Source organism: Grampus griseus, assembly GCF_964374135.1.
Source record: "Grampus griseus genome assembly, chromosome: 2".
Taxonomy (NCBI): Eukaryota; Metazoa; Chordata; class Mammalia; order Artiodactyla; family Delphinidae; genus Grampus; species Grampus griseus.
Genome location: NC_139018.1, coordinates 87,628,835 through 87,654,465, shown reverse-complemented (window position 1 = coordinate 87,654,465; position 25,631 = coordinate 87,628,835). Strand labels below are relative to the sequence as shown.

The 25,631-nt window shown below is 42.2% G+C and overlaps 1 protein-coding gene across 2 annotated transcripts in view; it reads left to right on the top strand.

Moving 5' to 3' along the window:
• The window catches only part of SPG11 (SPG11 vesicle trafficking associated, spatacsin), a gene marked incomplete at both ends in the record, with an annotated part of 87,516 nt that extends 61,941 nt beyond the window's left edge, over positions 1-25,575 (top strand). Inside the window, 13 exons of one of the 2 annotated variants that reach the window (XM_082647463.1) lie at positions 6,896-7,058; positions 9,247-9,461; positions 10,136-10,889; positions 16,330-16,469; positions 17,224-17,422; positions 17,844-17,981; positions 20,174-20,307; positions 21,086-21,193; positions 22,984-23,152; positions 23,616-23,704; positions 23,854-24,009; positions 24,726-24,877; positions 25,348-25,575. In XM_082647463.1, coding sequence (XP_082503589.1) covers positions 6,896-7,058; positions 9,247-9,461; positions 10,136-10,889; positions 16,330-16,469; positions 17,224-17,422; positions 17,844-17,981; positions 20,174-20,307; positions 21,086-21,193; positions 22,984-23,152; positions 23,616-23,704; positions 23,854-24,009; positions 24,726-24,877; positions 25,348-25,528 — 2,598 coding nt within the window. The remainder of the gene's footprint in view (positions 1-6,895; positions 7,059-9,246; positions 9,462-10,135; positions 10,890-16,329; positions 16,470-17,223; positions 17,423-17,843; positions 17,982-20,173; positions 20,308-21,085; positions 21,194-22,983; positions 23,153-23,615; positions 23,705-23,853; positions 24,010-24,725; positions 24,878-25,347) is intronic. The other variant, XM_082647462.1, reaches the window with a different exon arrangement.
• Positions 25,576-25,631: the final 56 nt, after the last annotated feature.

Here is a 25,631-nt window from a genome sequence, read left to right as displayed (position 1 = left end):
CCAGCTTCGTTATTTTCCCTCAAGACCACTTTGGCTATTCGGGGTCTTTTGTGTCTCCATACAAATTTTAAGATTTTTTGTTCTAGTTCCATAAAAAATGCCATTGGTAATTTGATAGGGATTGCATTGAATCTGTAGATTGCTTTGGGTAGTAGAGTCATTTTCACAATATTGATTCTTCCAATCCAAGAACATGGTATATCTCTCCATCTGTTTGTATCATCTTTAATTTCTTTCATCAGTGTCTTATAGTTTTCTGCATACAGGTCTTTTGTCTCCCTAGATAGCGTTATTCCTAGGTATTTTATTCTTTTTGTTGCAGTGGTAAATGGGAGTGTTTCCTTAATTTTTCTTTCAGATTTTTTCATCATTAGCAGATAGGAATGCAAGAGATTTCCATGCGTTAATTTTGTATCCTGCAACTTTACCAAATTCATTGATTAGCTCTAGTAGTTTTCTGGTGGCATCTGTAGGATTCTCCATGTATAGTATCATGTCATCTGCAAACAGTGACAGTTTTACTTCTTTTCCAATTTGTATTTCTTTTTCTTCTGTGATTGCCATGGCTAGGACTTCCAAAACTATGTTGTATAATAGTGGTGAGAGTGGACATCCTTGTGTTGTTCCTGATCTTAGAGGAAATGCTTTCAGTTTTTCACCATTGAGAATGATGTTTGCTGTGGGTTTGTCGTATATGGCCTTTATTATGTTGAGGTAGGTTCCCTCTATGCCAACTTTCTGGAGAGTTTTTATCATAAATGGGTGTTGAATTTTGTCAAAAGCTTTTTCTGCATCTACTGAGTTGATCATATGGTTTTTATTCTTCAAGCTGTTAGTATAGTTTATCACATTGATTGATTTACGTATATTAAAGAATCCTTGCATCCCTGGGATAAATCCCACTTGATCATGGTGTATGATCCTTTTAATGTGTTGTTGGATTCTGTTTGCTAGTATTTTGTTGAGGATTTTTGCATTTGTATTCATCAGTGATACTGGTCTGTAATTTTCTTTTTTTGTAGTATCTTTGTCTGGTTTTGGTAACAGGGTGATGGTGGCCTCATAGATGAGTTTGGGAGTGTTCCTTCATCCGCAATTTTTTGGAAGAGTTTGAGAAGGATGGGTGTTAGCTCTTCTCTAAATGTTTGATAGAATTCATCTGTGAAGCCATCTGGTCCTGGACTTTTGTTTGTTGGAACAGTTTTAATCACAGTTTCAATTTCATTACTTGTGATTGGTCTGTTCATAGTTTCTATTTCTTCCTGGTTCAGTCTTGGAAGGTTATACCTTTCTAAGAATTTGTCCATTTCTTCCAGGTTGTCCATTTTATTGGCATAGAGTTGCTTGTAGTAAGTAGTCTCTTATGATCCATACTTCTGCAGTGTCAGTTGTAATTTCTCCTTTTTTCATTTCTAATTTTACTGATTTGAATCCTCTCTCTTTTTTTAAAATATTTTTTTATTTGGTTGCACTGGGTCTTAGTTGCAGCTGGTGGGCTCCTTAGTTGTAGCATGTGGGCTCCTTAGTTGCTGCTTGAGGGCTCCTTAGTTATGGCTCACCAGCTCCATGGTTGCAGCACATGGGCTCCTTTGTTGCAGCTCATGGGCTCCTTAGTTGCAGCTCACCAGCTCCTTAGTTGTCGCATGCAAACTCTTGGTTGCAGCATGCATGTGGGATCTAGTTCCCTGACCAGGGATCGAAGCCGGGCCCCCTGCATTGGGAACGTGGAGTCTTAACCACTGCACCACCAGGGAAGTCCCTCCCTTTTTTTCTTGATGAGTCTGGCTTAAGGTTTATCAATTTTGTTTATCTTCTCAAAGAACCAACTTTTAGTTTTATTGATCTTTGCTATTGTTTTCTTTGTTTCTATTGCATTTATTTATGCTCTGATCTTTATGATTTCTTTCCTTCTACTAACTCTAGGGGTTTTTTTGTTCTTCTTTCTGCAGTTGCTTTAGGTGTAAGGTTAGATTGTTTATTTGAGATTTTTCTTGTTTCTTGAGGTGAGATTGAATTGCTATAAACTTCCCTTTTAGAACTGCTTTTGCTGCATCCAGTAGGTTTTGGGTTGTTGTGTTTTCATTGTCATTTGTTTCTATGTATTTTTTTATTTCCTCTTTGATTTCTTCAGTGATCTCTTGGTTATTTAGTAGTGTATTGTTTAGCCTCCATGTGTTTGTGTGTTTGTGTTTTTTATAGTTTTTTTTCCCTGTAATTGATTTCTTTTTTTAAAATATTTATTTATGTATTTGGCTGCATCGGGTCTTAGGTGCAGCGTGCAGGCTCTTTATTGCAGTGTGTGGGCTCTCTAGTTGTGGTGTGCAGGCTCTCTAGTTGTGGCGCATGGGCTCCAGAGCACGCAGGCCCAGTAGTTGTGGTGCACGGGCTCTCTAGTTGTGTTGCACCGGCTCCAGAGCACACAGGCTTTCTAGTTGTGGTGTGCAGGATCCAGAGCGTATGGGCTCAGTAGTTGTGACATGTGGGGTCTCTAGTTGTGGCACAGGGGCTCTAGAGCACGTGGGCTCAGTAGTTGTGGTGCACTGGCTTAGTTGCCCTGTGGCATATGGGATCTTAGTTCCCTGACCAGGGATTGAACTTGCGTCCGCTGCATTGGAAGGCAGATTATTAACCGCTGGACCATCAGGGAAGTCCTGCCTATAATTGATTTCTAATCTCGTAGTGTTGTGGTTGAAAAAGATGCTTGATACGATTTCAACTTTCTTAAATTTACTGAGGCTTGATTTGTGACCCAAGATGTGCTCTATCCTGGAATATGTTCCGTGTGCTGTTGAGAAGAAAGTGTATTCTTCCACTTTCTAGTGGAATGTCCTATAAATATCAATTAAGTCTATCTGGTCTACTGTGTCATTTAAAGCTGTGTATCCTTATTTATTTTCTATCTGGATGATCTCTCCATTGGTGTATGTGGAATGTTAAAGTCCCCCACTATTATTGTGTTACTGTGGATTTCCCCTTTTATGGTTGTTAGCATTTGCTTTATGTATTGAGGTGCTCCTATGTTGGGTGCATAACTATTTATAATTGTTATATCTTCTTCTTGGATTGATCCCTTGATCATTATGTAGTGATCTTCCTTGTCTCTTGTAACAGTCTTTATTTTAAAGTCTATTTTATCTGATATGAGCATTGCTACTCCAGCTTTTTTTTGATTTCCATTTGCATTGAATATCTTTTTCCATCCCCTCACATTCAGTCTGTATGTGTCTCTAGGTCTGAAGTGATCTCTTGTAGACAGCATATATATGGGTCTTGTGTTTGTATCCATTCAGCCAGTTTGTGTCTTTTGGTTGGAGCATTTAATCCATTTACATTCAAGGTAATTATCAATGTGTATGTTCCTGTTTTCTTAATTGTTTTGGGTTTGTTTTTGTGGGTCTTTTTTTCTCTTGTGTTTCCCACCTGGAGAAGTTCCTTTAGCATTTGTTGTAAAGGTGGTTTGGTGGAGCTGAATTCTCTTAGCTTTTGCTTGTCTGTAAAGCTTTTGATTTCTCTGCTGAATCTGAATGAGATCCTTGCTGGGTAGAGTAATCTTGGTTGTAGGTTTTTCCCTTTCATCACTTTAAATATCCTGCCACTCCCTTCTGGCCTGCAGAGTTTCTGCTGAAAAATTAGCTGTTAACCTTATGGGGATTCCGTTGTAGGTTATTTGTTGCTTTTCCCTTGTTGCTTTTAATATGTTTTCTTTGAATTTAATTTTTGTTAGTTTGATTAATGTGTGTCTCGGCATGTTTCTCCTTGGATTTATCCTGTATGGGACTCTCTGTGCTTCCTGGACTTGCTTGACTATTTCCTTTCCCATGTTAGGGGATTTTTCGACTATAATCTCTTCAAATATTTTCTCAGACCCTTTCTCTTTCTCTTCTTCTTCTGGGACCCCTATAATTCAAATGTTGGTGCATCTAATGTTGTCCCAGAGGTCTCTGAGACTGTCCTTATTTCTTTTCATTCTTTTTTCTTTATTCTGCTCCTTGGCTGTTATTTTTACCATTCTATCGTCCAGCTCACTTATTTGTTCTTCTCCTTCAGTCGTTCTGTTATTGATTCCTTCTAGTGTAGTTTTCATTTCAGTTATTGTGTTGCTCATCACTGTTTGTTTGTTCTTTAGTTCTTCTAGGCCCTTGTTAAACATTTCTTGTATTGTTTCGATCTGTGCCTCCATTCTATTTACAAGATTTTGGATCATCTTTACTGTCAGTACTCTGAATTCTTTTTCAGGTAGGTTGCCGATTTCCTTTTCATTTATTTGGTCTTATAGGTTTTTACCTTGCTTCTTCATCTGTACCATATTTTTTTGTCATCTCATTTTTTTTGACGGGTGGGGCCGTGTTCCTGTCTTGCTGGTTGTTTGGCCTGAGGTGTCCAGCACTGGAGTTTTTAGGCAGTTGGGTGGAGCCGGGTCTTGGTGCTGAGATGAGGACCAATGGGAGAGCTCACACTGATTAATATTCCCTGTGGTCTGAGGTTCTCTGTTAGTCCAGTGGTTTGGACTCAGCACTCCCACCACAGGAGCTCAGGCCTGACCCCTGGCCTGAGAACCAAGACCCTGGTCACACAGGGATTCCTCCCGTCCCCTTAGGTGTCCAAGGTCCCTCACCAGCGCCTGACTGGTGCCCTAGATATGAGGAGACATGAACTCTGCGTCCTCCTACTCCACCGTCTTGACTCCACACCCTGCATTTAAGTTTCTTTCATGTCTTTTTCATAGCTTGATAGCTCATTTCTTTTTAGTGCTGAATAATACTACATTGTCTGGATATACCAGTCTATTTATCCATTCAGCTACTGCAGGACATCTTGGTTGCTTCCAAGTTTTGGCAATTATGAATAAAGCTGCTCTAGACATCCGTGTGCAGGTTTTTCTGTGGACGTAAGTTTTCAACTCATTTGGATAAATATCAATACCAAGGAGTACTCAATCATATGGTGAGAGTATGTTAGTTTTGGAAGAGACCACCAAACTGTCTGCCAAAATGGCTGTACTGTTTTGCATTCCCACCAGCAGTGAATGAGAGTTCCTGTGTCTCCATATCCTTGCTAACCTTTGGTGTTGTCAGACTTCCAGATTTTGGCCATTCTAATAGGTGTGTTGTGATATGTCATTGTTTTCATTTGCATTTCCCTGATGACATATGGTATGGATCTTCTTCTCATATGCTTATTTGCCATCTGTATATGTTCTTTGGTCAGGTATCTATTAAGCTCTTCGGCCTATTTTTTTAATAGTGCTGTTCGTCGTCTTATTGTTTAGTTTTAAGAGTTCTTTGTATGTTTTGGATAACAGTCCTTTATCAGATGTACATTTTGCAAATATTTTCTCCCAGTCTGTGGCTTGTCATCTGATTCTCTTGACATTGTCTTTTGTAGGGCAGTTTTTATTTTTAATGAAGTCCAGCTTATCAGTTATTTCCTTCATGAATTCTTCCTTTGGTATTTTATCTAAAAAAGGCATCACCATACCCAAGGTCACCTAAGTTTCCTCCCATGTTATCTCCTAGGAGTTTTATAGTTTTGCATTTTACATTTAGGTCCTTCCAGGTCTCTTCTTATTCTTGCTTGTCTGCCCCTGCTGCAGTCCCCAACCAAGGGGCAGTGCAGCTGCTCCATTGTTACCTGAGCTCTTTACTTCCATATATTTTTTACTTTAACCAGTTCCATCGTCTGTCTGACATAGACCCTCTTCTTAGAGCAATAGAGGTAGGGAAACAAGTAAATAAAGACTAAGAACTAATGCTCTGAGGGCTTCCCTGGTGGCACAGTGGTTAGGAATCCACCTGCCAATGCAGGGGACCGGGTTCGAGCCCTGGTCCAGGAAGATCCCACATGCCGTGCGCCACAACTACTGAGCTTGCACTCTAGAGCCCGTGCTCCACAATAAGAGAAGCCACCACAATGAGAAGCTCGTGCACCACAATGAAGAGTAGCCCCCGCTCGCCGCAACTAGAGAAAGCCTGCATGTAGCAACGAAGACTCAAAGCAGCCAAAAATAAATTAATTAAGTAATTTTTTTTAAAAAAGAACTAATGCTCTGATTCAAGCTTAATATGGCTGCTTCTTGGGGTCATCTTCCTATTAATATTTTTAGCATTTGATTGAAATGACAAAAGTTCAGGCTTACTAATTGAGATCCTTCTCTAATGATAGTATAAACCACAAGCAAACTAATAGAACCAGCTCAGCAATGTTAAGCAAGTCTTTTTGTTTTTTTTGTTTTTTTGCATTATGCGGGCCTCTCACTGCTGTGGCCTCTCCCGTTGCGGAGCACAGGCTCCGGATGCGCAGGCTCAGCGGCCATGGCTCATGGGCCCAGCCGCTCTACAGCATGTGGGATCTTCCTGGACCGGGGCACGAACCCGTGTCCCCTGCATTGGCAGGCGGACTCTCAACCACTGCGCCACCAGGGAAGCCCAAGCAAGTCTTTTTAAGAGGTCTTCATATGTGAATTTCAAATCTTCTGGACTCAGGGCGGGACTAGACCCCTCTCTAAAGAAGCTGCTAAGTGAAACATGTCTGGTTAATTTCACAGCCACTCACAGGACTGTTACTTTGGCAGTCACTAACTTTGCAGTATTTGCATTGCTTCACTCCATTCAGTCTTTAGGTCTGTTTCCCATTTTTGACTTTCACACACACAGCTCTCTACAACAGGATTTCCCACAAAGAGAAAAACTACAAAGCTGCCAGAGAGGGCTTATTTTTGCTACTCCTCTGAGCTGCAATCCAAATTACTGCTGTTTGAAAAGGACCTGAATAAGCATCCTCCTTTGTGATAGGAGATGCCTTTGATGGTACCTTGGCTTTCTTAGACATTCCCAAGTTCAGAGGTTTTGATTTGCTGTTCCTGAGAAACCACTTTCCTGACCCTTTTTTTTCATAGCTTGAAACGGCTGCCACAAGGGTCCACGCTATCATTCCTGCCCCATGGCTGAAGGAGCATGTGTATTTTCTTTTGAAGCTTATGCTGCAGCAGTGTAGGACCCAGTATGAGCTGGGGAAGCTTTTACAGCTGTTTGTTGGAAGAGAGCATCTCTTCTCTGATGGTAAGACAATACTTACAGGTAAGTTGCTGTTAGGACGTTAGCTTACTTAATCCTGAAAATATTTTAGAAGGGCATTCAGGAAATTAAAATGCATAGGATATAAGACATTACAGTCCAGAACGGGGTGTGAAGAAGAGGTTACAGGAAACTTCAGTCATGTTTAAAGCATTTAAAACAGCACAACAGGATATAAAACAAGTAATACAACTATCTACTAATTCTAAGCAAATAGCCAAATTTCCCCTGGCTAACCTCTATAATACCCTGTCACTATTATTGTTTTCTTTGACAAGTAACCTTAACATGTCATCGTTGCTCAAGGTCACAGACTTGTTTCAGGAATGCCTAATTCATTTTGAAGGTTTTAAGAGACAAATTGTGTCGATTTTTTTGCAGATTCCTCCAGACATTGGCAGTCTCTAAGCTTGTTGCTGATTGAATGAAACCAATATTGCCTTACCCTCTTTTCTACTTGTTTGATAATTTCAAGTTTTTGTTGAGTGATAATGTTGTTCTTTTACGCTGGATTCTGGTATTTTTCACTACCAGGGTTATTTTATCACATTTAAACTCACAGATGTTCAACTGGAAAGCTCACATTTGCACAGAACAGGCGCAGAATGCCTGGGCTTCATGCCCGTGTTGTGGGCTGTGGGGCTGATGACTAGAAGGGAAGGGGGGTGTTTCCAAAATGCAGTGTATATAAGCTACTGTCAGTTACTACATAGGCCAAACAGTAGGTCCTTTTAATATAAGATACTTTCATTGCTCTTTAGTAACTTTAATTAAGAAATAAATTTTCTGTTTTCTTGCCAGAGTTAACCCTATCCTTAAAAAATTACAAGGATTGTCTACATTGTTAACCATTACTATAATGCTTTTATTCACGTAATTAAATTATTTCTGTTTTTATAGAATATTTGTATATCATGTATGTGCTTAGAGAAAAGAAAGGTTTTTTAAAAGACTTATGTTTTATATTATACCTGCAAAGAAACCCAGCATGCTCGTACTGGTGGTTATTGTGCAAGGTGTCTCACTGTCCCTGGAACTACCTAAATCAGACCACAGCTCAGCAGGTGGCATTGGGAGCAGGCTCCTATAGAATGTTTTTCATGCCCCTCCTTCATGGTAGGGCACACGTAGGCTCTATGCATACTATATTTGGGAGTGGGAGCAAACCCAGCCACATAAATTATTGGCAGAGAATTCCTAATGTTACTAAGGGTAAGAATTTGTTTGATTTCACTTATATGTATAATCTAAAGAGCGAATGAACAAACAGAAACAAACTCATAGATACCAGGAACAAACTGGTGGTTGCCAGAGAGGAGGAGGGTGAGGGGATGGGCAAAATAAGTGAAGGGGATTGAGAGGTACAAACTCCCAGTTATAAAATAAGTAAGTCACAAGGATGTAATGTACAGCATAGGGAATATAGTCAATAAAATTGTAATAACTTTGTATGGTGACAGTAACTAGATGTATCATGGTGATCATTTTGTAATGTTCAAAAATATCAAATCACTATGCTGTACACCTGAAACTGATATAATATTGTAAGTCACTTATATTATACTTTGATTAAAAAAAGAGTCTCTCTTTTTTTAAAAGAGACTTTCCTGGGGACATCAGGAAGTGCTTAGCTGGGTCTCCCTGGGTTAAGTTAGATAGATATCTGGAGGAGCAGGTGGTGCTCCATTCTGAAGACAGTGTACCACAGGAGAGCTTTGGCTGTTGACCACCTGCAGTTTCAGCTGTCCTAGAAGTTCTGTGTCTTGATCCACATGCTGCCTGCAGTGAATGAATGAGTGAACAATTATAAAAACAAATTTGTTCAAGGTAGGAGAAAAATCTGGAAAAAGATGGAACTAACCTGAATGAATGGCCAAATCTTCCCAAGGTTAACTGAGTCGCTACTACATAGCAGGCCACCAACTTCTGCCTGGTATATAAAGCCAGATTGATAGATGGAGTCCATGTGCTAATCTTAATAGTTCTTACTATATAGGAGCTGCCTTTGGCTTCCTCTGTCAGCCAACCAGAGTAGAAAAATAGGTTTTTATTTTCCCTTTAACTACATTATTATGTTAAATATAAATATTCTCCCCTCATATTTAGTTACTCTTGAAATGCCATAGCAGTATTTTACTGATTAAATGCTTATATCTGCTTCTCTTTGGCACAGGTCCAGATGTGAAGAAGCTGTGTGTCCTTAGCCAAATTTTGAAGGATACATCCATAGCCATTAATCGTGTAATTATTACCAGCTACAGCCTTGAGAATTTTCAGCATGAATGTAGATCAATTTTAGAAAAACTGGAGACAGATGGATACTTTGCTTTGGCCAGAAGGGTAGCAGAACTAGCTGAGCTACCTGTGGACAACTTGATTATTGAAGAGGTATGATTAGTCTTTTAAGTTATTTAAAATCTTAGCTTTGTGAACCAGCATTAAACAGAGAACTAAATGATGTATGTGATTTACCAGTGATGATACTTTTCACTTTTTTTTTTTTTTTTTTTTTTTGTGGTACGCGGGCCTCTCACTGCCGTGGCCTCTCCCGTTGCGGAGCACAGGCTCCGGACGCGCAGGCTCAGCGGCCATGGCTCACGGGCCCAGCCGCTCCGTGGCATGTGGGATCTTCCCGGACCGGGGCACGAACCCATGTCCCCTGCATCGGCAGGCGGACTCTCAACCACTGCGCCACCAGGGAAGCCCTACTTTTTCACTTTTGACACAGACATTACTTTCAGAAATGGATGAGCCTAGAATGCCCATTTTTGAGGAGTGTTTGCTTTAATATAAGGTTAGCTTACAGGACATGCTACAACTATTTTACTTTGAATAGAATTAAATATAAGGTGGCTTCCTCTTGAACCTCATTCAATTAGATAAATTTAGATTTGTTTTTCATACCTTAACTTTCCAGATAAAATATCCAGGATCATCTGTAGCCAAGTCCCATGTTCTCTAACTTGATTTGGGTTTTAACAAGTATGGTATACCGAGGGAGCATTAGCATTTATATTTCTTTATCCAGGAAAGGCTAAAAATTGCTGTGTTCAATTTCACAGATAACACAAGAAATGCAGACCTTAAAACACATTGACCAGTGGTCCCTGAAACAAGCAAGAATTGACTTCTGGAAAAAATGTCATGAGAATTTTAAGAAAAATTCCATTTCAAGCAAAGCAGCTTCTTCCTTTTTCTCAGCCCAGGCTCTTACGGCATGTGAGTGCCCAGCTGAGGAGGGACCAAGCAGCACTGAGGAGCGCCATCTGCTCCTCACTCTGGCAGGACACTGGCTTGCCCAGGAGGACCTGGTGCCTTTGGAGGAGCTGGAGGAGCTAGAGAAGCAGATCTGGCTCTGCCGCATCACCCAGCACACCCTCAGGGGAAGCCAGGAGGAAATAGCCCCCGGATGTTCTCAACAGATTTCAACTAGTGGTGAACTTTCCTTTGAAAGCTTAGCCAGTGAGTTTTCATTCTCTAAGTTGGCTGCTCTGAACACATCAAAATACTTAGAATTGAATGGCCTTCCATCCAAAGACACTTGTGAGAACAAACTGAACTGGAAGGAGCAGGAGTCCCTAAACTTTTTGATCGGGCGCCTGTTGGATGATGGCTGTGTGCATGAAGCAAGTAGAGTATGCCGATATTTTCATTTCTATAACCAAGATGTTGCCTTGGTGTTGCACTGCAGAGCACTAGCTTCAGGGGAAGCTAGTGTGGATGACCTGCACCCGGACATCCATGCTCTCTTACAAAGTCCTGAGCTGTTTGAGGAAGAAGAAGAACCTGGCGTTCCTCTAAGGAAAGTCCAAAGCAGTAAGTGAAGGAGATCAAACTGCCCTGAGTCCTGTGAGGTGCTGTTGGCATTCTCTCCAGGAAGAAAGGGTCCCTTTTGGCACACCAGTTACACTAAGTTAAGGGTAATTCATAAACTAGTTAAGTAGTCAATGAAGTAGGAACACCTATGTCTTTTTTTTTTAACCTAGAGCTCCAGTTTATCACACTTATTTATCTATTTACTTATTTATTTATTTGGCTGCATTGGTCTTAGTTGTGGCACGCAGGATCTTCGTTGCAGCATGCGAGATCTTTAATTGTGGCATGTGGGATCTTTAGTTGCAGTATGCGGGATCCTTTAGATGTGGCATGCAGAATCGTTAGTTGTGGCATGCAAACTCTTAGTTGCAGCATGTGGGATCTAGTTCCCTGACCAGGGATCGAACCCGGGCCCTCTGCATTGGGAGTGCAGAGTCATAGCCACTGGACCACCAGGGAAGTCCCACCTAGGTCTTTTAACTAGCTAAGTAGCAAAGTTAGAGGGAATCTGTCTGACTTGTGGCTAGTTCACTGAAATTTATCCTATGTAAATAATCATGTTTCCAATTGTACATGATCACATATAGAAATATAATTGATTTTTTATGTTAACCTTTAATCCTGTGATCTTGCTAAACTCACTTATCCTAGGAGTTTTCTTATAGATTCCTTGGGATTTTCTATGGAGATAATCATATCTGTGAATAGAGGCAGTTCTTTTTCCTCCTTTCCAATCTATTTGCCTTATTTATTTTTCTTGCTTTACTGCTCTAGCAAGGACTCCCGGCATGATGTTGGATAGGGGTGGTGAGAGTGGACATCCTTGCCTTGTTACTGACCTTAGGGAGGAAGCATTCAGTCTTTCATCATTAAGTGTGATATTAGCTGTAGGTTTTTTGAAGACACCCTTTGTCATGTTAGGGAAGTTCCCTATTTGCTGAGAGTTTTTATCATGGATCAATGTTGAATTTTTTCTGCATCCATTGATATGATCGTGTTTGGTTTTTTTTTCTTGTTTAGACTAGTAATACAGTAGATTACATTAATTGATCTTTTAAAATATTGAACCAGCTTTTTTGTATTCCCAGGAAAAACCTCACTTGGTTATGGTGCATTATTCTTTTTGATATATTACTGGAATCAACTTGCTATTTTGTTGAGAATTCTTACATTTATGTTTATGAAGAATACTGATCTGTACTTTTTTTTTTAATACCATCTTTGGTTTTTGCATCAGGGTAATGCTAGTTTAATGCGTTTCTGGAAAACATTACATGGAATTGGTGTTATTTCTTCTTTAAATGTTCAGTAGAATTTACCAGTAAAACCATCTAAACCTGGAGATTTTTGTTTTGGAAGATTTTTTTTTTATTTTTATTTATTTACTTTTGGCTGTGTTGGGTCTTCGTTGCTGCACGCGGGCTTTCTCTAGTTGGGGTGAATGGGATCTACTCTTCATTGCATGTGCAGGCTTCTCATTGTGGTGGCTTCTCTTGTTACAGAGCACAGGCTCTGGGCTCACAGGCTTCAGTAGTTGTGGCACACCGGCTTAGTTGCTCCGCGGCATGTGGGATCTTCCCAGACCAGGGCTTGAATCCATGTCCCCTGCATTGGCAGGCGGATTCTTAACCACTGCGTCACCAGGGAAGCCCTGGAAGATTTTTAACTACAAATTTATTTCATAGTTATATGACTAATCAGGTTATCTTTTTCATCTCAGGTGAGTTTTGGTAGTTTGTGGTTTTTGAGGAAACCTTTTCTTACCTTTGGGTTATTTGCACATTTTTTAGTCATCCATTTTAATTTGTGATTTTGACTGTATAGCTTTGCATCGCTTTTTTAATTGGTTGCTGTATGGGTTACATTATACATTTGTAACTTTTCACAGTCTACTTAAAATTATATTTTAAGGGTAGAAACCTTACCATCATGTAGGTTGCTTTACTTCTCTCCCTTTATGTGTTAGTTGCCTTATTATATTACACCTACATACACTGAAAATCTCATCAAACAATGCTAGATTTTTTGTTTTCAACCGAAAAATATATTTTAACAAACTCAAGAGGAGAGTAGTTTATTATATTTACTCAGATATTTACAATTTTTGTTGCTCTTCCTTCATTCCTGATGTTCCAAGTTTCCTTCTAGTTCCTTTTTCCTTCTGTGTGAAGGACTTCCTTTAGTAATTCTTTCAGAGTTGTCTGCTGGAAACAGATTCTCTTAGTTTTACTTCATCTGAGAATGTCTCTATTGCACCTTCATTCCTGAAGGATGATTTTTGCTGGATATAGAACATTTATTATTTTCTTTCCACACTTAAAAATGTTCTGCCGGGCTTCCCTAGTGGCGCAGTGGTTGAGAGTCCGCCTGCCAATGCAGGGGACACGGGTTCGTGCCCCGGTCCGGGAAGATCCCACATGCCGCGGAGCGGCTGGGCCCGTGAGCCATGGCTTCTGGGCCTGCACGTCCGGAGCCTGTGCTTCGCAGCGGGAGAGGCCACAACAGTGAGAGGCCCGCCTACCGCCAAAAAAACAAACAAAAAAAACGTTCTGCCACTTCCTTTCGACTTCTGTGCTATTTGATGAATAACCTGCAGTCATTCGAATCACTGTTCCCCTGTAGATAATGCATTTTTCTCTTGTTGCTTTCAAGATTTTTTTCCTGTCTTTTGTCTTCAGCAGTTTGGTTATAGCATGACTGGACATGTATTTTGGGGGGCTTATGCTATTTGGGGTTCACTGAGTTTCTTAAATAGGTAGCTTTATCAAGTTTAGGTAGTTTTCAGACATCATTTTTTTCAAATATTTTTCCAGCACCATACTCTTACTCCTCTCCTTATGGGACTCCAATGACTCCAATGAAACAAAAACAAAAGTTATTGTTTCACAAGTCCCTGAAGCTTTGTTCAGATCGGATAATTTCTATTTTTCTATCTTCAGTTTCACTGACTCTTTCCTCTGGCACTTCCATTCTGCTATTAAGATTTTTTTTTAATTTCTGTGATTTTAAAATTTCAGTTCTACAACTTCCATTTTATTCTTCTTTATACCATTTATTTCTTTGCTAAGACTTTCTGTTTTTCTGTTTATTTTAAGAGCGTTCATAGTTGCTTGTTGGAACATTTGTAATAGCTGCTTTAAAGTCTTTTTCAGATAATCAACATTTATGTCATTTTAGTGCTGGGTTTCATCGTTTGTCTTTTCTTTGTCTTATATGAGTTGAGATCTTCTTGTATTTTTGCATGCTGAATAACTTCATGTTGTATCTTGGACATTTCGAATAGTGTGTTATGGGATGCTGCATCTTGTTTAAATCCTATGAAGAATGTTGATATGTTTTTAGCAGGCAATTGACCTGGTTATGTTCAGACTACACGTTCCAATGTACTTTCTGTGGGCTGTGGTTGTAACATCAGTTCAGTTTTCAAATTCTTTGTGGTGCTGTTCAGATCCATCCTGTATGTGCCATCCTGTGGTCAGTCTGCAACCTGCGTAGTGGTCTGTCTGTTGACTTAGTTCTCAAAGTCTTTGATATGTTGGTCGGGATCAGATCCATACATGCAAAGCCTAGGAATGAGCCCTAATGTTTATAAACAACTTGATTGTGTTGCTTTCCTGAATCTCTCTTCCAAGTACTTTCTGGTTGCCCAAGGCTTTCCTTTTCAGTCTTCTGGCCAAAGCTGGAGGTTTAGTTACCCCATCCTGTCATGTACTTTCCTGACTGCCCGCATCTAGGGCCAGCTGACAGGAGGATAATACAAAAAGGAACAGGGATTCACTCTGCCCCCTTAGGACCAGAGCACCTCTGATCGGAAAAGAAGGTCCCTCTCTGAGTTTTGGCTCTTGCCAACTGCTGCTGCAGCCCCTCCCACCACAGCTGAGTAGTTGCTTAGGAGCTAGAACCAGAGAGAATGGGCTGTGGGAGTTCCCTTTCTGCTCTTGAGCCTGTTCTGGAGGACGTCTCCTGGAGCCCACTCTCTTTGTGAGCTGTAGTGCTTGGTTCTGGGTTTCGGGCAGCATTGCATTCAATCTGGAGATTCCTAGAGGGGAGAAAATGGTGATGCAGGTTATCTTCGATCCATCTGCTACTATTTGCTCTTCAGAGTCCTCATATAGCACTGCATGCACTGTGTCCAGGTTTTATATTGAGGTCAGTGGGAGAGACCTAGAACTGAAAACTCTAATGAAGGATTTTAAGCAGGGGAATAACATGGTCTGAGTTGCTTTTTATAGTTTTGTGTTTAAAGCATATTTTTAAAAGAGTAATATCTTAAAAGCAAAAGTATTACATGCTTAATATAATAAATCACACAATACAGAAGTGCATAAAGTAAAAAGTGAAAGTTATTTATCCGTTCAATACCACGCCCACCAAATTCCCCAGAATAACATCTTTTACTTGTTTAGCGTACATTATTTTCTACATGTGGGCTCGCACATGTGTGCGTGTGTGTGCGTGTGTGCACACACACACACATTTATTTTCTACAAAAATACAGTTATATTGTTCTGCAACATTTTTCCCTGTCAGTACAGATAGATTGACCTCATTCTTTTAATAACTGCAGGGTATTCTACTATATGAATGTACTATGATTTTTTTTAAATTGGAGTATGGTTGCTTTACAATATTGTGTTAGCTGATTCACTTTTCTGTACAGTATAGACTATATGTATACATATATCCCCTCTTTTTTGGATTTCCTTCCCAGGTCATGTACTATGATTTTTTTAACAATGATTTACTGATACACATTTAAAATTTTTCAATTTTGTTTTTGCTATTAGAAACAGTGTTATATAAATATTCTTTTCTACTTTTTTCCACTAACGGAAACCCCTTCTCAAATTAAGAAAGTTTTATTTTAGGCTAAGAGCTTTTTTTAAAAAAGCAGGAATGGATTCTAATTTTACTGTGCCTTTAAGGTATCTGTCAGATGATCCTTGATTTTTGTGATTTGCATTTTAGAATGTGAAGAATGCTGAGTGTGTGGAAGATGGAGTTGGGGAAGAAGGGAGGCTGACGGCAGGAGACAGTAACACCTCTTAGATGCAGGGTGATAAAGGCTGGAACTAAGGTGGTGACTGGAGAGATGTTTTGGAGATACAGTCAGGTAGACCTGGTGATTATTTGACATAAGGGGAAATTGGGAGGCAGTGTATGTGGAGGACAGTCTGGCAGGCATCTTTGGTGATGATCTCTAGAGTGTTCATTAGGTGGCTTTGAGTCTTTGAAGTATCCTGGGCTGGGGATTTCCTAGAAGGCGGCAATGAAAGAAGTTTAAGTGGGGTGTGAGCCCTGTTAGAAGTGGTCCCAGACCCAGGGGGAGTCAACAGGGTGCAGTGAAGGAAGCTGTGAGCAGAGAGGTAGAGTCATAGGGGGCTGAGGAGAGACCTTAAAAGCCCCTTAAAGCCCCCCTCAGACCTGTATTTGCTTCCAGCTTCAAGTTTGGACAGTCAGTCATTTGTGATACTGCCCCCCAGTGATGAAGTGGTGACTACTCTGGAAACTCTGACAAGCAAATGCCTCCATGGGAAGAATTATTGCCGGCAGGTCCTCTGTCTCTATGCACTTGCCAAGGTACGTGCCAAAGGGCTGGGTCTCCACAGGAGCTCCCTCTGAGAGGGAGGGAAGGGAGAAGGTGAAGGTGGATTTTGGACATTGCCCTCGGTCAGCCCTTCAGATTATAATCATGACCTGGGAGTAGAGCTCTTGTCAGGATGTTGGCCCTTATAAATCCATCCCTGGGGAATAGTGGTGAGCTTTCCATATGGGAAAGAGCCCAAAATAAGTTTTAAAATAAAATTAAATGGAATGTAATGACTGTAAAACAGGAAACAGAGCAGCCAGGAATTGTTCTGGCTTTGTGCTGATTGAGGGAGAAAAAGAGTAGATTCTAAGTGCAGTGGAAGAGCACGAGAGAAAGCAAGCCGAGCACTAAAAGCCCTTCCTTGGACAACAAGGCTCAGAGACTTCTTTGGAAATTGAGGGTTTCCTTGCTGCCACGGGAACAATAAAGAAGGGGCTCTGCCTTTTATTCAACTTCCTTAGGTTTCATAACATTTGAAAAGCTCAGTGTTCAGTGAGAGATCAGTCACCTGATGTTTTCTTAAGACAAGCCTTTCTCTTGCTTGGATTCACCTCATTGGCAAAGCAATTTAGAAAGGGCTAGAAAACAGTGTTTGCTTCTTCTAAGGTTTCTGCTCAGGATGAGGGATCTTTAAGCTCAGAAAACCATGGCGTCTGTCCACATCAGATTTCAGGGAAGGCTGTCTTCTGCTGGCTTTCTCCTGGTTCCTAACGATGGCTGGGATTGGCTCTGCCTTCCTCTCAGGAGTTGGGCTGTTCCTACACAGATGTCGCTGCCCAGGATGGTGAGGCCATTCTCCGGGTAATCTTGGCCTCTCAGCAGCCTGACCGATGCAAGCGAGCTCAAGCCTTCATCAGCAGCCAGGGCCTCGAGCCAGACACAGTGGCTGAACTTGTGGCTGAAGAGGTGACCCGGGAGCTGCTGACCCCATCAGAGGGAACAGGTGCCCTACCTTTCAGGCCTCCCCAGCCTTTCAGATCACATTCTCAAGTTCCCAGCATTAAGGATTTGATGTTATGCTCATATATATCTTGTATGGTGTCCTTTCAAGTTGCCAGGTTGCACTTGTAAGAGGAGAACACATTGCATTTATTTTGTTATTATTGCTTTTTGTTTATTGTTTTATGATTATATTTAGAGTAACTGTGCCTTTCTCTGAGCTAATGAGCTCCTGCTGTCCTGTAAGATGGCATCTCACCTGAGATATTTGACCCCAGCAAGAGGAGAGCTGCCCGGGAGCGCCTTCACTATTACCTCCTGGTGCCCAGGCCTGGGCAGAGTGGGCCTCCTGCTCTGGGGCTCTTGTCTTCCTTTCATCTCTCTCAAGGTAAAACTAGCACCTTTCTCCACATCTTTCTGTATAGGACATAAGCAGACGTTCACCCCAACAGAGGAAAGCCAGACGTTTCTTCAGCTGACTGCTCTGTGTCAAGACCGCACCTTGGTAGGCATGAAGTTGTTGGATAAGATTTCCTCCGTTCCCCATGGGGACTTGTCTTGCAGTAAGTTCTTGGCCACTTTCTTACATGTTTTGGGCCCAAGCAGGTCTCTAAGAAGTCTTCTGAGGTTAAGTCTTTTCAAAACTCAATTTGGATCCTTGTTCCTTCTCTGGATCCCTACTCCTCCAGGATTGTTTGTAAGTTCTTAGTAGAAAGCCATAAGTTCATTGAAGAAAAGTTAGAAAATATATATGGCAAAGCAGCCCCAAATTTAACATCACACAAAAAGGTAACCTTTTAACATTTGGCATATTTAGCTTATTTTCTTCTTACATTACCCTGAAAAATGGCTATTATTGTCCCCATTTTAGAAGGAAACTGAAGCTTTAGAAAAGTTGATTAATTTATAACTATTAAGCAGCAGAGCTGGCATATGAACCGTCTGTGTGATTTCAAAGCCTGCTCGCTCTTCAGTGTTGTATGCATTCAGTAGCATGTGTCCCTCTCATCTTTTTCTATGCAAGTCCATAGGTTTTTATTTTTCAAAAATAGCATTATACTGTGTATACTGTTTATAATTACCAATATGCTGTCATTAATATCTTTCCATGACACTATTCTATATAATTTTTTATAATTTTTAGTCGTTACATATTATTTCTCTTATATGTAATTAAAAAATGTATATACCCTATTGTAGGACCTATAGATTGCTTCCAATTTTCTGCTGTTTTAAACACTGTGATAGACATGCTTATAGGCAAATCTGTGTGCACATCCATGGTTATTTCCCTAAGACAAATTCCTGATTCAGGAGTATGCCCATTTTTAAGGCTTTATATATATATTGCCAAATTTACTTCAGGAAAAAAAATTCACTTTCATTCCCTCTTAAGCAGTGTGTGAAAGTATCATTTCCTGGAGCCCATTATACTCTGCAAATTTGACTGACGCGTAAAAGGCATTTTACTGATGTTTTGTGAACACGTGAGATTTTAAGAGGTTGAATACGTTTATTTTATTTTATTTTTTTTTGTGTGGTACACGGGCCTCTCACTGCTCTGGCCTCTCCCTTTGCGGAGCACAGGCTTCGGATGCACAGGCTCAGCGGCCATGGCTCACGGGCCCAGCCGCTCCGCGGCATGTGGGATCTTCCCAGACCGGGGCACGAACCCGTGTCCTCTGCATCAGCAGGCGGACTCTCAACCACTGCGCCACCAGGGAAGCCCTGAATAGGTTTATTTTTAAAACACCCTTTTGGGAATTCCCTGGCGGTCCAGTGGTTAGGACTCGGCAATTTCACTGCTGTGTGCCTGGGTTCGATCCCTGGTCAGGGAACTAAGATCCCACAAGCCGTGCAGCACGGCCAAAACATAAATAAATAAAATAGCCTTCTGTATCTCTTCTCAGTCCAGTTCAGCAACATCTACTGAGTACTGACTGTGCGCCAGGCACTCTAAAAACAGGGGTATGGTGAACAAGTTAAGCAGCAGTCCTGGAGCTCACAGACTAGGGGTGTCATTCACAGTAAGCATACTGATGGGGCCAAAGGTTTTTTTTCCTTTCCTTTTTTTCCTTTCCTTTTTTTCCTCCCAAAGGTTTTGGGAGGAAATATGCAAACCAAGACCAGAAGCATTAGTAGCCAGTAGGTTTGGGGAGGGCCCCACAGGTGCAAAGGCCCAGAGGGCACAGCATATATTAAGGCTGAGAACCCCTCTTCTGTCTTCCAGCATTGCAAATATTTTTCCCAGTTTGCCTTTTAATTGTGCTCATAGTGATTGTGTATAGTAGTTTTAAATTTGTGTGCGTCACATCTCAATCTAGAAAGCCTGTAGAAGCGCAGAGCATCAAATAGCACTTGATTAGGTCCTAAGACTCTCCACTCAGCTACAGAGAATGCCCTCGGACTTGTATTGGCAGGTACTCCATCAGTTTGTCTGCAGAAAGTTTCTCCATCTTTAGAAAGCTAGCGTTCTTTGTTCTCATTTTTTGAGCCTTTGGGAAATGCTGTCACTATATGCAGACTGTCTGAGGAGAGAGTTAATCCCTGTGCTGTCACTGAGAGAACTGACTTCATCAGGGGGCCGTCCCAGAGCTAGAACTGGTGAGGTCAGGGATCTCAGAGGACTGGTGAGAGAGCCTTCTCCAGACAGGCCCAGCTGTACCAGGCCCCTTGACCCTCCTGCCAGGTACAGAGCTAGACAGGGGTTAGCCAGGGTTGAAAGTCCTGTCTTACCAGTGCCCAACCCACCCAGCCACAGAGCTGCTGATCCTGGCTCATCACTGCTTCACACTGACATGCCACATGGAGGGCATCATCCGAGTCCTGCAGGCCGCCCGGCTGCTCACAGACAACCACTTGGCCCCCAATGAGGAGTACGGACTGGTGGTAAGTCACCCCCTCACCTTCACCCTCCATCCTGAGGAAACCTTTGATAGAACAGATAGGCTGGAGACTATCAGCTCAGAGCTGATGTGGTCTTAGGGAATTTACCTATCTGGATACCACTACCTACTTGGTAGCTGGCTGGGCAGTTCAACCCTCTGCTCCAGGTTATGATTTCTGTCCAAATCAGAGATTGCTCCAAAGGAACAGAAATCAAAGAGGATCCCTGCCATGCTCCAGGACTGTCATACCCCCTTACCAAGCAGTTCGCTTTTCTAGGGGGCTAAGACGGCAGTTATTTCCCCCACAAAACAAAGTTCAGACCTGCCTCTTATATCTGAATTGAAAATTGAAATGAGCTGACAACTCAAGCTTCCTGTACCTCCCCCCAAATCCTCTAGGCTTGAAACTGACCCAAGTGTGTGAGCAAGCCATTGGGTGCTGTAATGAGGAGTGGTGGGAAGAGGAAGAGTGCCTGCCCAGGAGGGTGGCACTTCGGCACTTGATAGTCACGTTTAGAGACAACAGAGGAGGGGACGGCCAGCCAGTGGTTTCCCAATGACTAGCATTTCTGAATCCTCCAGAGAAGGCCCCTGTTGGGTACATGGGATGGGAAGGAGGGGAGACAGGCAAGGAGGAAAGGAGTTAAGTATGGCAGCCTGGCCACTAACCCTTCTTCCTGCCAGAGGTCGGTATTTGAAAGCAACCAAACTGTTGGGGTAGTGGTCTGGCTCAGAGAACTCCAAGCAATGCTGATGCAAGCTTCCCTCTCCCTTTGTAGGTGCGTCTCCTCACTGGCATTGGAAGGTACAATGAGATGACATACATATTTGATTTGCTGCATAAAAAACACTACTTTGAAGTGCTGATGAGGAAGAAATTGGACCCGGTAGGTGTACCATATTTTTGAGCTGCAGTATGACATGTACTACTGACACTTGGGAGTCTCAGGTTTTCTCAGGATTAATTCCAATCAGGATGGACTCCCGGGATATAGAGGGAGGGAATTAAGGGCCTCCCTAAGACATATACTGTAACCAGTAGCTTAAGGTTACAGAGCTCAGACCAGTTTAGAGTGGAGAGTTTTCAGGGGACCATGAAAAAGTGTGTTGTCGAGAGCTATTCAGAAGTGAATGCCAAGGTCTGGGTCTAGAAAGCTGTGGAGCTATTTATGATGATGACCAGGAAGGAGGCTGGGAAGCAAAAGCCTGACTTGCCAGGCCTTTGGTCTCCGGGCGCTTGTCTGTCCTCAGCATACTATGTGACACCAGGCACGCACTCACAGAGCCTCTGTTTTCAAGTTATTCATTGACTGATTCATTGTTTTCACCCATTTCACCTCTAAAGATTTAAAAACCTATGGGACTTCCCTGGTGGTCCAGTGGTTAAGACTCTGCGCTTCGGGGAACTAAGATTAAGATCCCACATGCTGCGTGGCAAGGCCAATAAACAAATAAATAAATAAAAACCCAGGTGCACTTTTGACATCTGGGAACTTGGGCCCAGCCAAGCAGGATTAAGAGACAAAACAGAAAAACTCTCCTCAATGCTGGGCTAGTTTCAGGAAAGGAGCAAGTCCTGGACATAGGGACACCTTCAGGATTTTAAAAGCTGTTTTTGAGGCATTTTTCTTCCTGCATTTAAATATTCTTTTAATAACTTTGTTTCTGATTACAAAAGTAATGAATATTCAACGTTAAGACGCTTAACGGGTGCTCACTTCGGCAGCACATATACTAAAAATTGCAACGATACAAAGAAAACTAGCATGGCCCCTGTGCAAGGATGACACGCAAATTCGTGAAGCGTTCCATATTTTTTTTTTTTTTTTTTTTGCAGTACACGGGCCTCTCGCTGTTGTGGCCTCTCCCGTTGCGGAGCACAGGCTCCGGACGCGCAGGCTCAGTAGCCATGGCTCACGGGCCCAGCCGCTCCGCGGCATGTGGGATCTTCCCAGACTGGGGCACGAACCCGTGTCCCCTGCATCGGCAGGCTGACTCTCAACCACTGCGCCACCAGGGAAGCCCGCGTTCCATATTTTTAAAAAAAAAGCCACCTGGAAAACAGAACACGAAAAAAAGCCCTGTGTGTCTAGCTACTGTCTGCAGACAGCCACTGCTAACAATTTGGTATAGGCCCTTTCTTTGCACATATACCCACAAACATATACATACATGTTCACATATTTTTATCAAACTTCTGTCATGCTGTGCAGATAGGAAATAGCCTGCTTTTCTCAGTTAATAATAAGCATGAATAATTTTCAAGTCAACATCGGTTTTAATGGCTACATGGTGTTCTCTTAGATCTTATTCTGGACATCTGGAATATTTCTAATTGTTTGCTATTAAATATCCTTGTTACATCCATCTTAGCACTTTCCTCTGCCTGCTTCTTTAGGGATAGAGTCCTAGAAGTGGAATCGTTAGACTAATGCACGTGTGTACATTTTTAAGGCTTCTCGCCTCTGACAGGTCTTACCATTTACACTCCCACCAGCAGAGATGTGCCTGTTTCCTTATACTCAGGATAGTATAAACTTTTGTATTCATTTTTGCTTATCTTTTCCTTTTCCTTGGGAGTTTCTGAGGAACTTTCAGAATCAAAGGACTAGGCCAGTCCTGCTTACCTTGCAATACATGGCTGAGACCTTGGTATCCCCCGCTTTTTTCTGGGCAGAGTGGTACCCTGAAGACGGCCCTACTGGACTACATCAAACGCTGCCACCCTGGGGACAGTGAGAAGCACAACATGATTGCCCTGTGTTTCAGCATGTGCCGGGAGATTGGGGAGAACCATGAGGCAGCTGCCTGCATCCAACTGAAATTGATTGAGTCTCAGCCCTGGGGTGAGCAGAGGTCACAGCAGCACCCCCAGGGTGCTGCTGGCCAGGGAAGGTTCTCAGGGCTAAGCAGGGCAAGAGTCCATGGGACTAATACCCACCTCAGCTTCTAACATTTATTTAGTGGGGCCCCAGGGGGCAGAAAGGAGACAGAAGGGGGGTTGGAAGGCATTTTACCCCTCTTGTAGCCAGTGCATCCAGGGGTGTCACCTGTCAAGAACCAATGTATGTTGATGCCGTGTAAGCCTGCCTTGCTGTTTCAGAGAGAAACTGAACTAGATGGGGCAGTGAATCCTACTCCAGTGTGTGTGTGTACTTTTGGCCCAATAGCCTTTACCTGAGTGAGACATACCTGCCTCCCTGTGAACATGAGCTGGGTTGTTTCTATAGTCCACCCTACTACTGAGTGGGATGAGAGTACCCAGCCTTGGGAGTCAGACACACCCAAGTTTCCTTTACTCCCCTACAGAGGACAGCCTCAAGGATGGGCACCAACTGAAGCAGCTGCTGCTGAAGGCCCTGACTCTGATGCTGGATGCAGCAGAGAGTTATGCCAAGGTAACCATGAGAGTCTTACTCCAGACTGGACTTGGGGCTTGGTGTCTGCAGTAGGAATAATTTTATTTTGTTCCATTGCTGGAGGGTTCACGGGGGAGATGACGGCAACAAAGTCTTTATCTGTGCCTACTGCCACCCTTATCCCTCAGGACTCCTGCGTGCGACAGGCCCTGCACTGTCACCGGCTCACCAAGTTGATAACACTGCAGATTCACTTTCTGAACACCGGCCAGAACACAATGCTCATCAACCTGGGCCGCCACAGGCTGATGGACTGTATCATGGCCCTACCTCGGTTCTACCAGGTGAGCAAAGAAGAAAAACCTAGCCCGTGCTGCCAGCATCCTCTCTCCTGCTGTCCTTGTCATAGGACCCAGAAGCTGAGTGGTTTACCTAAGGTCTCAGGGCTAGTGACAGAACCAGGACAGTCCAGCTCTCCAACTGCCTTTCCATAGTAGTATTTCTTACCAGCATATTGTCTGGGCAGAGGTTGGAGAACAGTGAGACATACTGTCTCCTTTCCCCACGCTATTAAGCCAGCACAGAGGCAGACATCTTTGCACTTAAGATAGTTGAGGTTCAGGGGAACATCCCTGCTAGTGGTCCTGTGAGCATCTCTTAGCCCCAGCATTTCCAGACCAGTGCACTTGGGTTAGCATAAAAAGTCAGGGCTTCTGAGAGGCTGGTTCTAGCCCTTTAACAAGGAGGGATGGTTATCAGGGAATCAGCCCTTTCACTGTTCCTTAGAGAGTTGAGTTAGTGAGAAAAATATTCATCAGCAGTTCTTTTAACCCACTGTGAGGAAGATTAAAAACACTGAAGGAAGGTGTTTGGGGTGTCAGGGAAGGGGAAATAGCAAACTTTTCACCAACCCTGATACATAGAGTCTTCTAACATTATTGGTGATGATAATACTGTACACTCATAGAGTGAATATGAAGTCATTTTCTAGAGCAGTTTGCTTTCAGTTTTACATCAAATAGGCTCTAATGGTGTCCTCCTTCCCCTCCATCCTTTTAAGGCTTCTATTGTGGCTGAGGCCTATGACTTTGTTCCTGATTGGGCTGAAATTTTATACCAACAAGTGATTCTTAAAGGAGACTTTAATTACCTGGAAGAATTTAAGCAGCAAAGGTTATTAAGATCCAGTATATTTGAAGAAATTTCAATAAAGTAAGTATTAAAATGCCTCTGCTTTCAGCTCAGGCACAGGTAAGAATTTTATGACTACGTATAACATGCCGATAGGCTACCCCTCTGCTTGAGATGGCAAAGAGATGTCAAGAATACCCAGAAAGACGATCTTTTAACAAATTCATGCAAACAGATGAATGAGAATAGTTTGCTTATGGTGCTCTGTACTTAAAATGGGAGAACTACTCAGCTTGTCTGAGGTGCCAAAAACACTAAACATCAGAGGTCCCCTTTGGAGTATTGAAATTATTCTAATTAAGGCCAGCATTAAGATACTCATTTTTAATGAAATAATTTCATTGTCTATCAAGCACTCCCTAATAGTCTGAATGCATGATTCCTCAGATTCAAACACCTTCTCCTCTATAGACAGTGATAAGTATCAGAGCTGATAGCCCTCGTTCAAGATGCAGTTATCTTAACCTGTACGTTCTTGTTTCTTTGTCTAGATGTAAACATCATCAGCCTACTGACTTAGCTGTGAAAAACCTGAAGAAGTTACTCACATATTGTGAAGACGTCTACTTGTATTACAAGCTGGCATACGAACACAAATTTTATGACGTTGTAAATGTGCTTCTGAAGGACCCTCAGACAGGTTGCTGTCTAAAGGACATGCTAGCAGGTTAGCTGGATTCAGATGACATGAGGATGGTTACTGCCAAAAATTCATACATGCCTGTTTTCTTATACTGAAATGAGGTACTGACAGATGTTTGTGGTCAGACTATAG